We start from the raw sequence: 15,462 nt of genomic DNA on the forward strand, positions 1-15,462 counted from the left end.
TTTTGGAAACTAGACCTCCCAAGGAACTAATCTAGATGTGTGGTGAGCACTTTGAACCCCCAAGTGCTTCGCAGAAGTTTATAACGCAGAGCCGTGAAAATAATAAATGTGTTTCCTTTCCTCAAAAATATTTTTTTAGCCCAGAATTTTTTATTTTTGCAAGGGTAACAGGAGAAATTGGACCCCAAAAGTTGTTGTCCAGTTTCTCCTGAGTACGCTGATACCCCATATGTGGGGGTAAACCACTGTTTGGGCACATGCCGGGGCTCGGAAGGGAAGTAGTGACGTTTTGGAATGCAGACTTTGATGGAATGCTCTGCGGGCGTCACGTTGCATTTGCAGAGCCCCTGATGTGCCTAAACAGTAGGAACTCCCCACAAGTGACTCCATTTTGGAAACTAGACCCCCCAAGGAACTTATCTAGATGTGTGGTGAGCACTTTGAACCCCCAAGTGCTTCACAGAAGTTTATAACGCAGAGCCGTGAAAATAATAAATGTGTTTCCTTTCCTCAAAAATATTTTTTTAGCCCAGAATTTTTTATTTTTGCAAGGGTAACAGGAGAAATTGGACCCCAAAAGTTGTTGCCCAGTTTCTCCTGAGTACGCTGATACCCCATATGTGGGGGTAAACCACTGTTTGGGCACATGCCGGGGCTCGGAAGGGAAGTAGTGACGTTTTGGAATGCAGACTTTGATGGAATGCTCTGCGGGCGTCACGTTGCATTTGCAGAGCCCCTGATGTGCCTAAACAGTAGGAACTCCCCACAAGTGACTCCATTTTGGAAACTAGACCCCCCAAGGAACTTATCTAGATGTGTGGTGAGCACTTTGAACCCCCAAGTGCTTCACAGAAGTTTATAACGCAGAGCCGTGAAAATAAAAAATCATTTTTCTTTCCTCAAAAAAGATGTTTTAGCAAGCAATTTTTTATTTTCACAAGGGTAACAGGAGAAATTGGGCCCCAATGTTTGTTGCCCAGTTTGTTGTGAGTACAGTGATACCCCATATGTGGGGGTAAACCACTGTTTGGGCGCACGTCAGGGCTCGGAAGGGAAGTAGTGACATTTGAAATGCAGACTTTGATGGAATGGTCTGCGGGCGTCACGTTGCATTTGCAGAGCCCCTGATGTGCCTAAACAGTAGAAACACCCCACAAGTGACCCCATTTTGGAAACTAGACCCCCCAAGGAACTTATCTAGATGTGTGATGAGCACGTTCAACCCCCAAGTGCTTCACAGAAGTTTACAACGCAGAGCCGTGAAAATAAAAAATCATTCTTCTTTCCTCAAAAATTATGTCTTAGCAAGTAATTTTTTATTTTTGCAAGGGTAACAGGAGAAATTGGACCCCAACAGTTGTTGCCCAGTTTGTCCTGAGTACGCTGGTACCCCAAATGTGGGGGTAAACCACTGTTTGGGCACACGTCGGGGCTTGGAAGGGAGGGAGCACCATTTGACTTTTTGAATGCAAGATTGGCTGGAATCAATGGTGGCGCCATGTTGCGTTTGGAGACCCCTGATGTGCCTAAACAGTGGAAACCCCTCATTTCTAACTTCAACACTAACCCCAACACACCCCTAACCCTAATCCCAACTGTAGCCATAACCCTAATCCCAACCCTAACCCCAACACACCCCTAACCACAACCCTAACCCCAACACACCCGTAACCCTAATTCCAACCCTAGCCCTAATTCCAACCCTAACCCTAAGGGTATGTGCCCACGTAGCGGATTCGTGTGAGATTTTTCCGCACGACTTTTGAAAAATCTGCAAGTAAAAGGCACTGCGTTTTACCTGCGGATTTACAGCAGATTTCCAGTGTTTTTTTGTGCGGATTTCACCTGCGGATTCCTATTGAGGAACAGGTGTAAAACGCTGCGGAATCCGCACAAAGAATTGACATGCTGTGGAAAATACAACGCAGCGTTTCTGCACGGAATTTTCCGCATTATGGGCACAGCGGATTTGGTTTTCCATAGGTGTACACGGTACTGTAAACCTGATGGAAAACTGCTACGAATTCGCAGCGGCCAATCCGCTGCGGAGCAGCGGCCAATCCGCTGCGGATCCGCGGCCGATCCGCTGCGGATCCGCGGCCGATCCGCTGCGGATCCGCTGCCAAATCCGCACATGCCATAACCCTAACCCTACCCGTAACCCTAACCCTAGTTCTAACCCTAACCCTAGTTCTAACCCTAATCCTAGTGGAAAAAAAAATATATATATTTTCTTTATTTTATTATTGTCCTTATCTATGGGGGTGATAAAGGGGGGGGTTTATTTATTATTTTTTTTATTTTGATCGCTGTGGTAGAACCTACCACAGCGATCAAAATGTACCTGTAAGGAATCTGCCGGCCGGCGGGCGTACTGAGCATGCGCCCGCCATTTTGGAAGATGGCGGCGCCCAGCGAGGAGACGGCCGGACACCGGGAGGATCGGTAAGTATGAAGGGGTGGTGGGGGGGTGGATCTGAGCACAGGGGGGGTGATCGGAGGACGGGGGGAGCGGACAGCAGGACGGGGGAGCGGGCAGGAGCACGGGGCAGCGGAGCACAGGACGGAGGGGACCGGACCACGCACCGGAGCACTGGGGGGGCGATCGGTGGGGTGGGGGGTGGTCACTTCAGGTTTTCCAGCCATGGCCGATGATATTGCAGCATCGGCCATGGCTGGATTGTAATATTTCACCTGTTTTTTAGGTGAAATATTACAAATCGCTCTGATTGGCAGTTTCACTTTCAACAGCCAATCAGAGCGATCGTAGCCACGGGGGGGTGAAGCCACCCCCCCTGGGCTGAAGCACCACTCCCCCTGTCTCTGCAGATCGGGTGAAAATGGAGTTAACCCTTTCACCCGATCTGCAGGAGCGCGATCATTCCATGACGCATACGCTGCGTCATAGGTCGTTTTGGCACCGACTTTCATGACGCAGCGTATGCGTCAAAGGTCGTTAAGGGGTTAACATGTAACTTGGCCTGTTATGATGTTTTGGAGTTAAATAGCTTTTTTGTTCAGTGAATATGATCTCCTAATGCTGCAAATTCCACAAATGAGCATTTTCAGTTCTTTAAAACACATCAAATGTTTAGAAATTCTACTGTGCCTAATAATTTGGAACAGTGCATTTTGAGTTTTTATTCATTTTCAAGATTATACTGTTATGATTGGGAGGTGTTTCCATTAAAATTCGATGTATATTCTAGCGGGTAATGACTTTTATTAGACTGACTCATTTGCACCAAGCATTTACGAAAATCCGAGAAAAATATCATTTGTATAATAATTTGGAACATGGTATATATGTATGTTTTCATGAATATTTGAGCCCATGGATCCATTATAGCTCCGTTTTGCAAGCCGACGAGAAAATCTCGCCATACGGATGTCACACGGATGCTCACATGCGAGAAAATTGCATCCTCGCACTGCACAGGGACGACATACGGATCACTGTTCAGGGAACATTTCTGCGATTCTCGTCTGTGTAAAATGGACCTATTTTTACTCCAGCCTTAGAACAATATCTGTGCGCAAAATTATTGGGAGATTGTTCCTACACTGAAACACGGTGTCCTTATGTTTAGCTGCAGGAGTTCTGCTGGTGTTGGGGAGCTACATTTCATTGATGGTATTATGAATTCATAGATGTACTGCTCTGTATTGAAATAGAGGTTATTCGTGAAGAATGGAAAAAGATAGATGTTGCAATCTGTCGCCAACTTGTTCATTCCATGCCTAGAAGACTTGGTGCTGTTATTAAAACTCATGAAGGTCATATAAAATACTAGATGTAGTAATTTCTCATGTGAGGTAATTTCATTTATGCATCAATTAATTTGAGTAAAACTGAAGATTTTGTAATGGAAGTTATATTGTAAACCTTACTTTGTTATGGGTTAAACAATATTTTATGAAAACCCAGTCTTGTCGACCTTTTGAAATGAGTTCTTTTTCCCATTTAGTGGATTTCCGTAGAAAGAAGCAGAACACTCAGGAGAGCAACAGCAATAAAGTCAAATATAAAAACAGGCCACTTGTGACCTGGTGGTAGGTTTTCTTTGTTTCATTACTAATTTGTACATGTAGGTTGCTGCTCACCTATGAAACTCCTAGCATCTTTCAAATTCAGTGTACCGTATATACTCGTGTATAAGCCAAGTTTTTCATCACATTTTTTTTGTGTGCTGAAAACGCCCCCCCTCGGGATATAAATGAGTCATTGTCCCAGAAGCCGACGGGGGAGGGGGAGCGGCAGAGCAGCGGGTCACAAGAGGCTGGAGCCGACGGCTACCGTTGTAACTGTGCCCGCTGCTAAAGAGAAATGAATATTCACTGCATCGGCAATGAATGGCAACCTCCTACTTGCCTTCCCTGCGCGCCCTTGCAGCATTCTGTTCCGGCTCTCAGCAGCTCCTGGTACAGAGCGATCACGTATCCCTGGTGAGTGGAGAGAGATGAATATTCGTTACCTTAATGTGAAGGGACACGTGATTGCTTGGCCGCATGAGCTGCTGGGAGCGGGAACAGGATGCTGCGAGGGCGCACGGGGAAGGTAAGTAGTTGTGTGGGTTTTTTTGTTTGTTTTTTCTTTTTATGCTTTTCTCATGGGGGGGGGTCATGCATTCAAGGATAGGGATGAGGAACCATGCATTCAAGGAATAGGGATGAGGAACCATGCATACAAGGACAGGGATGGGGTGCCATGCATACCAGGACAGGGATGAGGAGCCATGCATACAGGTATCGATATGAGGGGACAATGCATACAAGGACAGGGATGAGGAATCATGCATGCAAGGATTTGGATGAGGTGACAATGCATACCTGGCTTATACTCGAGTCAGTGCGTTTTCCCTGTTTTTCGTGGCCAAATTATGTGTCTCGGCTTATACCTCGGGTCGACATATATACGATAAGTCAGTTGCGTATTGTAAGTGGCCGCTCAGCTGTGTAGAAATAATGTGCAATCATTTTACCCTGAATTTCTAATAATTCATCTTTAAAGTCACATTGACTTGCAATGTGGAAACCTACTCTCTGACCACCAAAGCACAAGCATCTTGTTTTTACCAAACCTAGTATTTTTTAACTTTGTAATAGTTTTACATGTAGAATTTAATTTATTTTTCAGTGGTGAGAAATCCTCAGGAAAATGACCGAAGTAATTCACAGTGATCCCATTGGTCGCCGTATAATTTGTGATGGAGAATATGCAACTGTCCAGTTTGTTGGATTGGTGCCACCTACACCAGGTATACCAGAATATCATAAACTGAAAAAACGTTTTATTATACACATTTATTTTAAATGATTATTCCCCAAATCACAGTATGGTATTCTAATAATAGACATATACATTTGTGCCATTATAACTTATGTTTAAATTTTCCAAATTTTGCCACCCCCCCTCCATAGAATGCCCCTCCAGGCTATATTTCCTTAGGCTAGGTTCACATCGCGTTAGTGCCATCCGTTTAATGGATCCGTTAAACGGATTCGCTAACGCTGATGCACAAAATCGCTTTTTTTCCTATAGTTGCACTAACGCATGGTACCATTGCATTGGCATGCGTTAGCAATACAGGTCTATGCACAGTGAACGCGTCCGTTCGCTGTGCGTTAGACCTGACGTACCCGAAAACGCGGTAGACCGCGTTCGAGGGTGTGTTACAAAGTAACGCATCATCGCTAACTCATGCCGATTGTGACGTGCGTTAGGATGCGTTCCGCTAATTGAAGTCTATGGGCGCATAGAACGCGATGTGAACCTAGCCTTACCTGTTGCTTTCGGGATTGTCCTGTTGTAGTTCCTGTGTTCCCAGTTGACATTGTGCAGTCTCTCTCAGCTAGCTTCCTGCCATAATAGCTCTTCCTCCAGCACTGACAATGAGTTTATTCTAGCCGCCTGTGTGGATTTAGATCATTATTGGCTGGTTTCTCTCAAAACTCAATTCTCCTGCATTCCTCCACAATATAGCTTCTAATTACTAGGCAGCACAAAGCTGAGCTGTGTTTGTTACTTGCAGCTGACAGATCAGTGATGTGAAACTGCAAAAGCAGCATTTGTAGTTTCACATCCCTGATCTGTGAGCCTCAGGCAATAATAATAATAAACATTATTATTTCTACAGTGCCAACATATTCTGCAGCACTTTGTATTTTAGATGGGACTTGTACAGACAGTAGAGACATTACAGAATAACACATAACAGAACAGATACCGAGAAGAGCATGTCCCTGCTCGCAAGCATTATATTCTATGAGGAAATAGGGGAGTCACAAAAGGTGAATGGTAAAAAAAATGCTTGTATTGTACGGTCTGGCCATCAATAAAATACATAGGGGGATTCAAATACTGAAAAACCAAAAGCAGATATAAATGGAATCCTAGACTACAAAACCAAACCACAACACAAGGATTCCTAAAATATAACTTTTAATGTATAAGTTAAAATATAACAAAGTTCTAAAATTGAGGACAGCACAATACAGATAAACAACCAAAAGGGGAAACAAATAACCCCTACCAAATACCCTATTCTTGTCCACTACCTATTTACGGGGGTAGGCACCCTAAGTTACTGCGGTTGGCGCCCCCGTTCCACGAAGACTGGCCCTATTAGCCCTACAGATAACCTACAATCTCTATAAGGTAGTGTCACAGATGCAATTTGACCCAAAACCAAAATAATCATAAAAAATTAGCAAAATAGTTCATATGAAGAATAAGAAAAAAATAGAATAAACAAACTAAGCAAAAAAACAAAAATAGTAGTATAGCCAAAAGCTGAGGACCCTTAATAGGGTATTAATATACAATAGATAGTTACACAGAGAAAAATATCATTATCTCATACATATAGAACCATTGATGTACCATGTACAGTTTTCAAAGTTTGATCATCATAATCCTATCCAAACAGATCCATAAGGGCAAAATCCCAATAATACCATAATGAACACATTATAAAAAATTAGCAAAATAGTATAAACAAATACGAAAAAAAATAAAAAAATTAACCAAACAGAAAAACAAAAAATATTATGTATTATGTAGCCAACACGCTACAAGCCCTTGGTAGGATATTAATAGATGTTATATATTATATAAGATATAGAAAAGGAAGATATTATTCTCTCATTTACACAGAGCAGATCCCTCATGTAGAGCCACTCAAAACACAATACAGACCACCTCTGTTAGTTTGGTGGCCTATTAGCTCTATTACCCAGAAAAAATAACATATTATAAAAAATTTGCAAAAAACTGTATGAAAAACATAAATGAAAAAAACAAAACTAAACAAAAAAACTGAAAAATGTGTCCTTAGTCAGGAACTCAAAAGATATTATTTGCCCCAAATAATATCTTTTGAGTTCCTGACTAAGGACACAAAGGCTGAGGCTTACAAGACTATTTTTCAGTTTTTTTGTTTAGTTTTGTTTTTTTCATTTTTTTCATTTATGTTTTTCATACAGTTTTTTGCTAATTTTTTATAATATGTTATTTTTTCTGGGTAATAGAGCTAATAGGCCACCAAACTAACAGAGGTGGTCTGTATTGTGTTTTGAGTGGCTCTACATGAGGGATCTGCTCTGTGTAAATGAGAGAATAATATCTTCCTTTTCTATATCTTATATAATATATAACATCTATTAATATCCTACCAAGGGCTTGTAGCGTGTTGGCTACATAATACATAATATTTTTTGTTTTTCTGTTTGGTTAATTTTTTTATTTTTTTTCGTATTTGTTTATACTATTTTGCTAATTTTTTATAATGTGTTCATTATGGTATTATTGGGATTTTGCCCTTATGGATCTGTTTGGATAGGATTATGATGATCAAACTTTGAAAACTGTACATGGTACATCAATGGTTCTATATGTATGAGATAATGATATTTTTCTCTGTGTAACTATCTATTGTATATTAATACCCTATTAAGGGTCCTCAGCTTTTGGCTATACTACTATTTTTGTTTTTTTGCTTAGTTTGTTTATTCTATTTTTTTTCTTATTCTTCATATGAACTATTTTGCTAATTTTTTATAATTATTTTGGTTTTGGGTCAAATTGCATCTGTGACACTACCTTATAGAGATTGTAGGTTATCTGTAGGGCTAATAGGGCCAGTCTTCGTGGAACGGGGGCGCCAACCGCAGTAACTTAGGGTGCCTACCCCCGTAAATAGGTAGTGGACAAGAATAGGGTATTTGGTAGGGGTTATTTGTTTCCCCTTTTGGTTGTTTATCTGTATTGTGCTGTCCTCAATTTTAGAACTTTGTTATATTTTAACTTATACATTAAAAGTTATATTTTAGGAATCCTTGTGTTGTGGTTTGGTTTTGGATTCAAATACTGGCTGGTGACCGCTTCTTGGAGCAGTACAAATACAGACACAGAGGACTGATAAGCTATGGAGGGTGTGTGAACACATGCTACGAATGTCCAGATTTTGAAGAAAGTTTTGTCTGGGCAAAACAAGGATAATTAAGTGTGATGAGTTGATAGGCCAGTCTAAAGAAAAGTGTTTTTAGGGCAAGCTTAAAACTGTGGCTATTGGGGATAAATCAAATTGTTCTGAGTTGTGCTATCCAATGAACCTGCACAGCAAGAGAAGTCTTGGGAGACGGGAGTGGAAGGTTGGGATTATAGAGAATTTGTCATGAGTCATTCGCTGAATGGAAACTAATACAGCTCAGCTTGTGATTCAGCTCAGCACTGCCCAGTTATTACAAGCTCTGTTGTGTGTACTTGCACAGCGTCCAACCCGCAACGTTCAGATGTTACAGCATAGTGGATGGGATTTCAAGAAATCCCATGCCCACTATGCGTGCACAGATGCCCGCGGCTTACCTACGGAGGCGGACATGCTGCACATCTTACCAGACCACAGCATGTCCATTTATCTTGCGGAAACGCGAGCCTCCAAGATAAATTTCACCCGTACAATGTATTGGATGTGGTGAATCAGCACGGGTCAATGAACACCTACAGATTCACTTGCATTCAATAGCCAGCAGAGCTTTGGACACAGCGGACATGTGCTGGGTCCAAAGCGTTGCCAATTACTGAACATCTGCACATACTCTGAGAAAAACCAAATAACAATGACCTAAAATTACACAGGCAGCTATATTGATGTAGACGGCATATTATGAAATCAGTCAGGTAGGGTACTATGAAGGAGCAAAGAGTGCGCAGAAGTGTAAGGTGAATTCTTAATATCACAAAAATGGCATGAAAGCTTTTCTGTCCTGCTTCAAACTTATGAAATGTTCTGGTATCTTCTATGCCGGAATTTTTGCAGGTGCCATTTGTAGTGTTACCATATTGTCCAAATGTACACCCTCAGGGAATTCATCCATTGGTGTAGTGACTATTTTTTTTAAATGATTTATAATTGCAAATTGCCATTTTAGTGCTCATACATTGTGGCCAGCTTGTGCTTTTGGAAACAGGCAGCCTTTGTTGAAGGGGTTATGAATAGTGATGAGCGAACGTGCTCACCACTACTCTGTACTCGCCCGAGTATCACTATGCTCGGTGTACTCGGCGAGCACCGAGTATTTCCAGGGTTATTCGGTGGGAGCTCGGGCCTCCGCCCTGGAATTTTGGCGTTCTTTAGAACTCAAATGACCATGCAGGGATTGTCTGCCATGCACTGTAATGCCGCAGCCATCTTTGTTGTGGTATTACAGTGATTGCCTGGCCGCACAGCGTCATCAGGTCTGCAAGAGACCTGGCGCCGCCCTGCTCACCGCATTCTGCTGCGGACTCAGCTAGTGTAGGGAGAGCTGCTGCTTGAGACAGGGTCAGAATCTTTCTTTTTTAATAGTTAGTGTGGGTCTGCTAGTGTTCAGTCCACAAATCGTGATAAACCAACAGTCCTTTTTAGGGCTAATTCGGCAGTACATAGATTGCAGTGCTAGGTAGGCAGGGGAGTCTATGTGCACATATACTTCAGTGCAATGCCTGCAGGAACTGTATGTGAGTAGATAGATCTCACTGCATACCTCAAAAAGCTCCATTACCGTCTGCTGCTTATTTTATATAAACCTAGCTGCAGTTATCCGTGGCAATTTTTATTTTTTTTGCAGCTTATACCTGCTCATTTTATTATACAGCAATCCATAACCCCCTTTTTTCCAAATATATATTTGCTTGGTAACGCTGCAGACTACAGCCAGGTCATTGCAATACAAGAGCGTGCAAATCTAAGAATTTTGTCCCAGGCATCACATGTGAGTGTGCGAAAAAATCTGTCCTTTTTTTATTTTTTTTGGTACTATCTAATATTTTGTAGTGTCATACAACATTTTTGGACACCAATTTGCTGCCCCAAAAATCATGAGCTGGCCCAAAAATATTTAGCTACAGTTCTTAGATTTATCACTGTGAGTTGTACGCCACACGCATCACATATCATTGCGCAAAATATCTTACAATTTTAGTACTTCAATATTTTTTTTGTGTGTGTCATAGCCAACTTATTGAAACCATTTTGGTGTGCCCCAAAAAATCAAGGCCACATTTTGATCAGTCTGTTATCTGTGGCTGACGCCTGGTGTATCTGTGGTGTCAAAATCCTTGCTTTGCAGGGATACTTTGCATTGTTCTGTCTGTTAGCCTTGGTCTACTCAGTATTTAGTGTTTTAAAAAAATCACAAAAAATATATAAAAAAATGTATACAGTCTATTATCTCCGTCAGACGCTCGGTGTATGTGTGGTCTCCAAATACTTGGTTTTCCGGCATACTGATCGCATATAATTTTTCTCCAAATAAATCCATTTGTATTGAGTTTTTCAAATATTTCAGTAGTCCATTTAAAATGGGCAAGGCAAGGGACGGGGAAGTGGACGTGATGCTGATGGTGAATGCATAGGACGAGGCCGTGGCCAAGCTGAAAGTGGACCACAGCAAAGGCTCACATCTTCGCGCTTGACCTTCCTGTCCCAGTTTCTAGGGGACCGCAGCACACCACTATTGAAGCCAGAGCAGTGTGAAACGATTGTTGGTTGGATAGCGGATAATGCTTCCAGTCACTTGGCCACCACCATGTCTTCCACACTGTGAAGTCTGAGTAGCTGTGAGTGTAGACCGGATATTACTCACCCTGATCCTCCTTCCTCCCACCATGCCGAGTGTCCTAAGACAACTGATCCCACACTAGGACACTCCGAAGAGCTGTTTATTTTTCCCTTTAAAGATTCCGGACTCTCTGCCGGTCATCTTGAAGTGGAGCCAGATGAGATTACATGTAGCAATGCCCAAAGATTTGAACAGCCACGGTCACATGAAGGCGATGGTGGGAAAGTGTCATAAGAGGTGGACGATGATGAGACACAGTTGCCAGAAAGTCAGGAGGAGGAGCAGAGTGCGGATGGGGAAGACAAGGTGGTGGATGACATAGTGACTGACCCAACGTGGCAGGAGGACATGCAGAGCGAGGACAGCAGCACACATGGGGAAGGAGGCATATCACCCCAACAGGCAGGAAGAAGCAGTGTGATGGCCACAGACAGAAGGCGTACATCCTTTTCCTGTAACACCAACATGATGGAAGTTGCCATTCCAACTGTTAGATCTTCCCGAGTCTGGTTATTTTTTAAAAGACTCTGCCGATAACACCAAACAGGCCATTTGCAGCACCTGCCGTGCCCGCATCAGCAGGGTTAGCAAAAGTACCAGCCTGACCACCACCAGCATGATTAGGCATATGGCAGCAAAGCACCAGACTTTGTGGGCCGAAACCCAGGCTCCAGGAACACTGTCTGCAGGTGACACCACTGCTTCTTCCACTGTTTTGCTTACAAGCCAATCCCCAGTTCACCGTGCCTGTGAAGATGCCTCGGGCCCTGCACCTGTTGTTGCCCACAGTCAACCAGCACCATCATCAAGCCCGTCCACGTCCTTGTCCCAGCCCAGCCTTCAGTTGTCTATACCCCAGTCATTGGAACACAAGCGGAAATACTCAGCCAATGCCCCACAGGCCACAGTACTAAATTCTGACATTTCTCGTCTGCTTGCACTCAAAATGTTGCCATTTAGACTCATTGAGACGGAAAATTTCCGCAACCTGATGGCGGCGGCCGTCCCAAGGTACTCGGTCCCCAGTCGCCACTATTTCTCCCGGTGTGCCGTACCGGCATTACACCAGCATGTGTCCCACAACATTACCCATGCCCTCAACAATGCTGTTACTGGGAAAGTCCACCTAACAGACACATGGACAAGTGCTTGTGGGCAGGGATGGTACATGTCAATGACAGCACACTGGGTTAACATAGTGGAAGCCAGGACCCAGTTTGAGCTTAGGATGGAACACATGCTCACCACGCCGAGGATTGCTGGCCCTGCATCAATCAGGGTTGCCCCCACAGTCTACAGCTCCTGCACCTCCTCCTCTTCAGCCTCCATCTCTGAGATCAACACATCAGTCAGAAGCTGGAAGCACTGCCTCAGCCAAGCGGCAAATGGCTGTGCTGAAGCTAATCTGCTTAGGTGACAAACCGCACGATGCTGAAGAGTTGTGGACAGCGCTGAAAGAGCAGTCAGATATTTGGATGACACCGCTGAAACTACAGCCAGGCATGGTCATGTGTGACAATGGCCAAAACCTGGTGGCGGCTCTGAGGCAAGGTGAGCTCACACACGTACCTTGCCAGGCTCGTGTGCTTAACCTCGCGGTTCTTTACGTTTTCTCAAAACTATCCGGAGCTGTCGGATCTGCTAGTGAAAGAAAGCCGTCTGTCTGCCCATTTTGGAAAGTCAGCTACAGCTTCAGCTGTCCTTGCCGTGCTTCAGCAGCGTTTGCAGCTTCCAGCTCTCCACACAAGACCTCAGGAGTGGACATGGATGTCAGACATATGTACCATCCTCCAAAACTTTGAGGACTGCACCAAGATGGTGAGCTGCGATGATACCATAATTAGCATCACCATCCCACTTCTCTGCATTCTGAAAACCTCTCTGCTCACAATTAAAGAGGATGCATTGCAGGCAGAGCACGAGGACTTGGAGCAAGAAACCATACAGGGTGATTACACTCAGCCCAGCCTCATGTCTTCCCAATGTGGATTGGTAGACAATGAGGAGGAAGAACAGGAGCTACTTTCATGCGCTATAGATGGTACTACAAGCACAGCTGTCATACCGTCTGTTCAGCTTTGATGGTCTGAGGACAGGGAGGAGGATATAGCATGGTCAGTCGTCCTGTTGGTGCATGGGCTGACTTTATGTTGCGCTGCGTTTCCCGTGACCCTCGCATTATTAAAATTTTCGGGGACACTCATTACTGGTTGGTAACCCTTCTAGACCCACGCTACAAGGAGAACTGTCAATCTTTTCTTCCAGAGGCAGACAGGTGTACTAAAATGTTGCAGTACCAGAGGGCCCTTGTAGCGGAATTACTTAAATAATTCTCATCTGAGAACGCTAGCAGCAAACGTCAGTTTGTTGAACAACCAAGGAGTCCAAGCGAGAGAGACAGAAGTGCAATCCAGCTCAGGCAGGGGAACAATGGCAAAGTTCTGGGACAGTTTTCTCAGATTCTCCCATCGTGCCAGCACAAAGGCAAGGGGTGCTGTCACAAGAAGTGCTATGTTTGGGAAGATGCTGAGGGAGTACCTTGCAGATCGTACAAACGTCCTCTGGGATTCCTCTGTGTATTTTAGTTATTGGGTATCCAAGCTGGACACGTGGCATGAACTGGCTCTCTACACCTTGGAGGTCCTGGCCTGCCCTGCTCCTAGCGTTCTGTCAGAGCGGGTTTTAAGTACTGCCGGTGAAGTAATAACAGATAAGCGCATCTGCCTGTCAACTGAAAATGCTGACAGACTGACTCCTATAAAACTTATCAAGGGCTGGATTGGGCAAGACTTCTGTACACCACGAAGAGAAAACAGCGAAACATAAGCTCAAATACATTGTCTTTTTTGTGGAGGTGAATTCTCATGCACCCCTTCACAACCACACATGGGTATACACTTCCTGATTTGGTCTGTTTGGTGTTATCCTCCTCCTTATCCTCATCCTCATCATCCACAACCACTAGAACACCAGGGTGAATGTATTCCGTGATGCAAAAGTCACTCAATTTTTGTGCAAGGGTGTTTTTATGATGCCCGTTACTAATTTGAAACCAAAACAAATGTTACTCCCCCAGGGGGAAATGTCATACAAATGAGATGTATGTATATTCTTCCCATTTATTCCTATATTTTCCATTTTTTCCTATATCTGGACCATCCTCTCATGACCCTAGTGTATACCTCTCCAATATAAAAATATTGAAATAATGTTAGATTTTTATTTATATTCCTGTCTCTGAGCTGTTGATAGGGACCAACATATCTCGTTGGACACATTCTGGCTTCTTATCTATGAACCTGTGTTCACCCCTCCCTTTCGTTATTTTCTTTCATAGGTGGATTCACATCCTTAATTCATTTGTTGATTTTAGTATGATTGATCATTATTATGTCTCCTCATTCTCCGCCACTAGATCACCAGGGTTGGCGTGTTCTGTGCAGCTACAGCCAGTCCAATTTTTGGCAAGGGTGTCTATGATGCCCATAAAATATTTTGAAAAAATGTAGCCCCCATGGGGAAATGTTTGTATGGGCATTACAAGTCTAGGAGACCCGCTCCTTTACATTGGGCCTAGTTTTTAATTGTGCTAGGTAGGCAGGGCAGTCTATGTGCAAATATTCACATGACTGCAAGGCATGCAGGCACTGGGTGAGAGTCTATAAATCTCCCTGCATACATCAAAAGGCTCCATTACTGTCTGCTGCTGCGTATTTTATATATACCTAGCTGCAGGTATCCGTGGCCATGATTTTATTTATTTATTTATTTATTTATTTTTTTTTGGGGGGGGGGCACCTTATACCTGCAAATTTCAGTACAAAGCAATACAGAGCCCCATTTTTTAAAAACATTTATTGGCTTGGTCACACGGCAGACTACAGCCAGGGAATTTTAAAACAAGAGCATTAAAATCTAACAATTTAAAACAGTTGTTTTGGTTCCAGGCATCAGATGGGAGTGTGCATAAAATTCTGGCCTTTTTTTTTTATGTACTATATATTTTATTTTTTTTGGAGTGTCTTACAATAGGTTTCAACAATATTTCAAAAATCTTTAGCTGGCCCAAAAATATTTAGCTACAGTTCTTATATTTAGTACTGTGATTTGTACGCCACACACATCGCATATCATTGCGCTAAATATTGTACAATTTTAGTACTCCAAATGTTTTATTTTAGTGTCATAGCCTACTTATTGACACAATTTTGGTTGTCCCCAAAAAATTAAGGCCACATTTTGATCACTCTGTTATCTCCGTTAGATGCACGGTGTATCTGTGGTGTCCAAAACCTTTCTTTGGCTACGTTCACATTTGCGCCTTTGGGCGCAGCGTCGTCGACGCATAACGACGCATGT

At 43.2% G+C, this 15,462-nt stretch overlaps 1 protein-coding gene across 4 annotated transcripts in view; it reads left to right on the top strand.

The window, feature by feature from the left end:
* The window catches only part of TBCE (tubulin folding cofactor E), a 266,118-nt gene that overhangs the window by 12,519 nt on the left and 238,137 nt on the right, over positions 1-15,462 (top strand). For 2 of the 4 annotated variants that reach the window (XM_077289136.1, XM_077289137.1), the window contains exons 2-3: positions 3,969-4,053; positions 5,138-5,258. In XM_077289136.1, coding sequence (XP_077145251.1) covers positions 5,159-5,258 — 100 coding nt within the window. In that variant the 5' untranslated portion in view covers positions 3,969-4,053; positions 5,138-5,158. The remainder of the gene's footprint in view (positions 1-3,968; positions 4,054-5,137; positions 5,259-15,462) is intronic. The other 2 variants (XM_077289135.1, XM_077289138.1) reach the window with 1 other exon arrangement.

The sequence above is a fragment of the Ranitomeya variabilis genome, chromosome 2, assembly GCF_051348905.1.
Source record: "Ranitomeya variabilis isolate aRanVar5 chromosome 2, aRanVar5.hap1, whole genome shotgun sequence".
Taxonomy (NCBI): Eukaryota; Metazoa; Chordata; class Amphibia; order Anura; family Dendrobatidae; genus Ranitomeya; species Ranitomeya variabilis.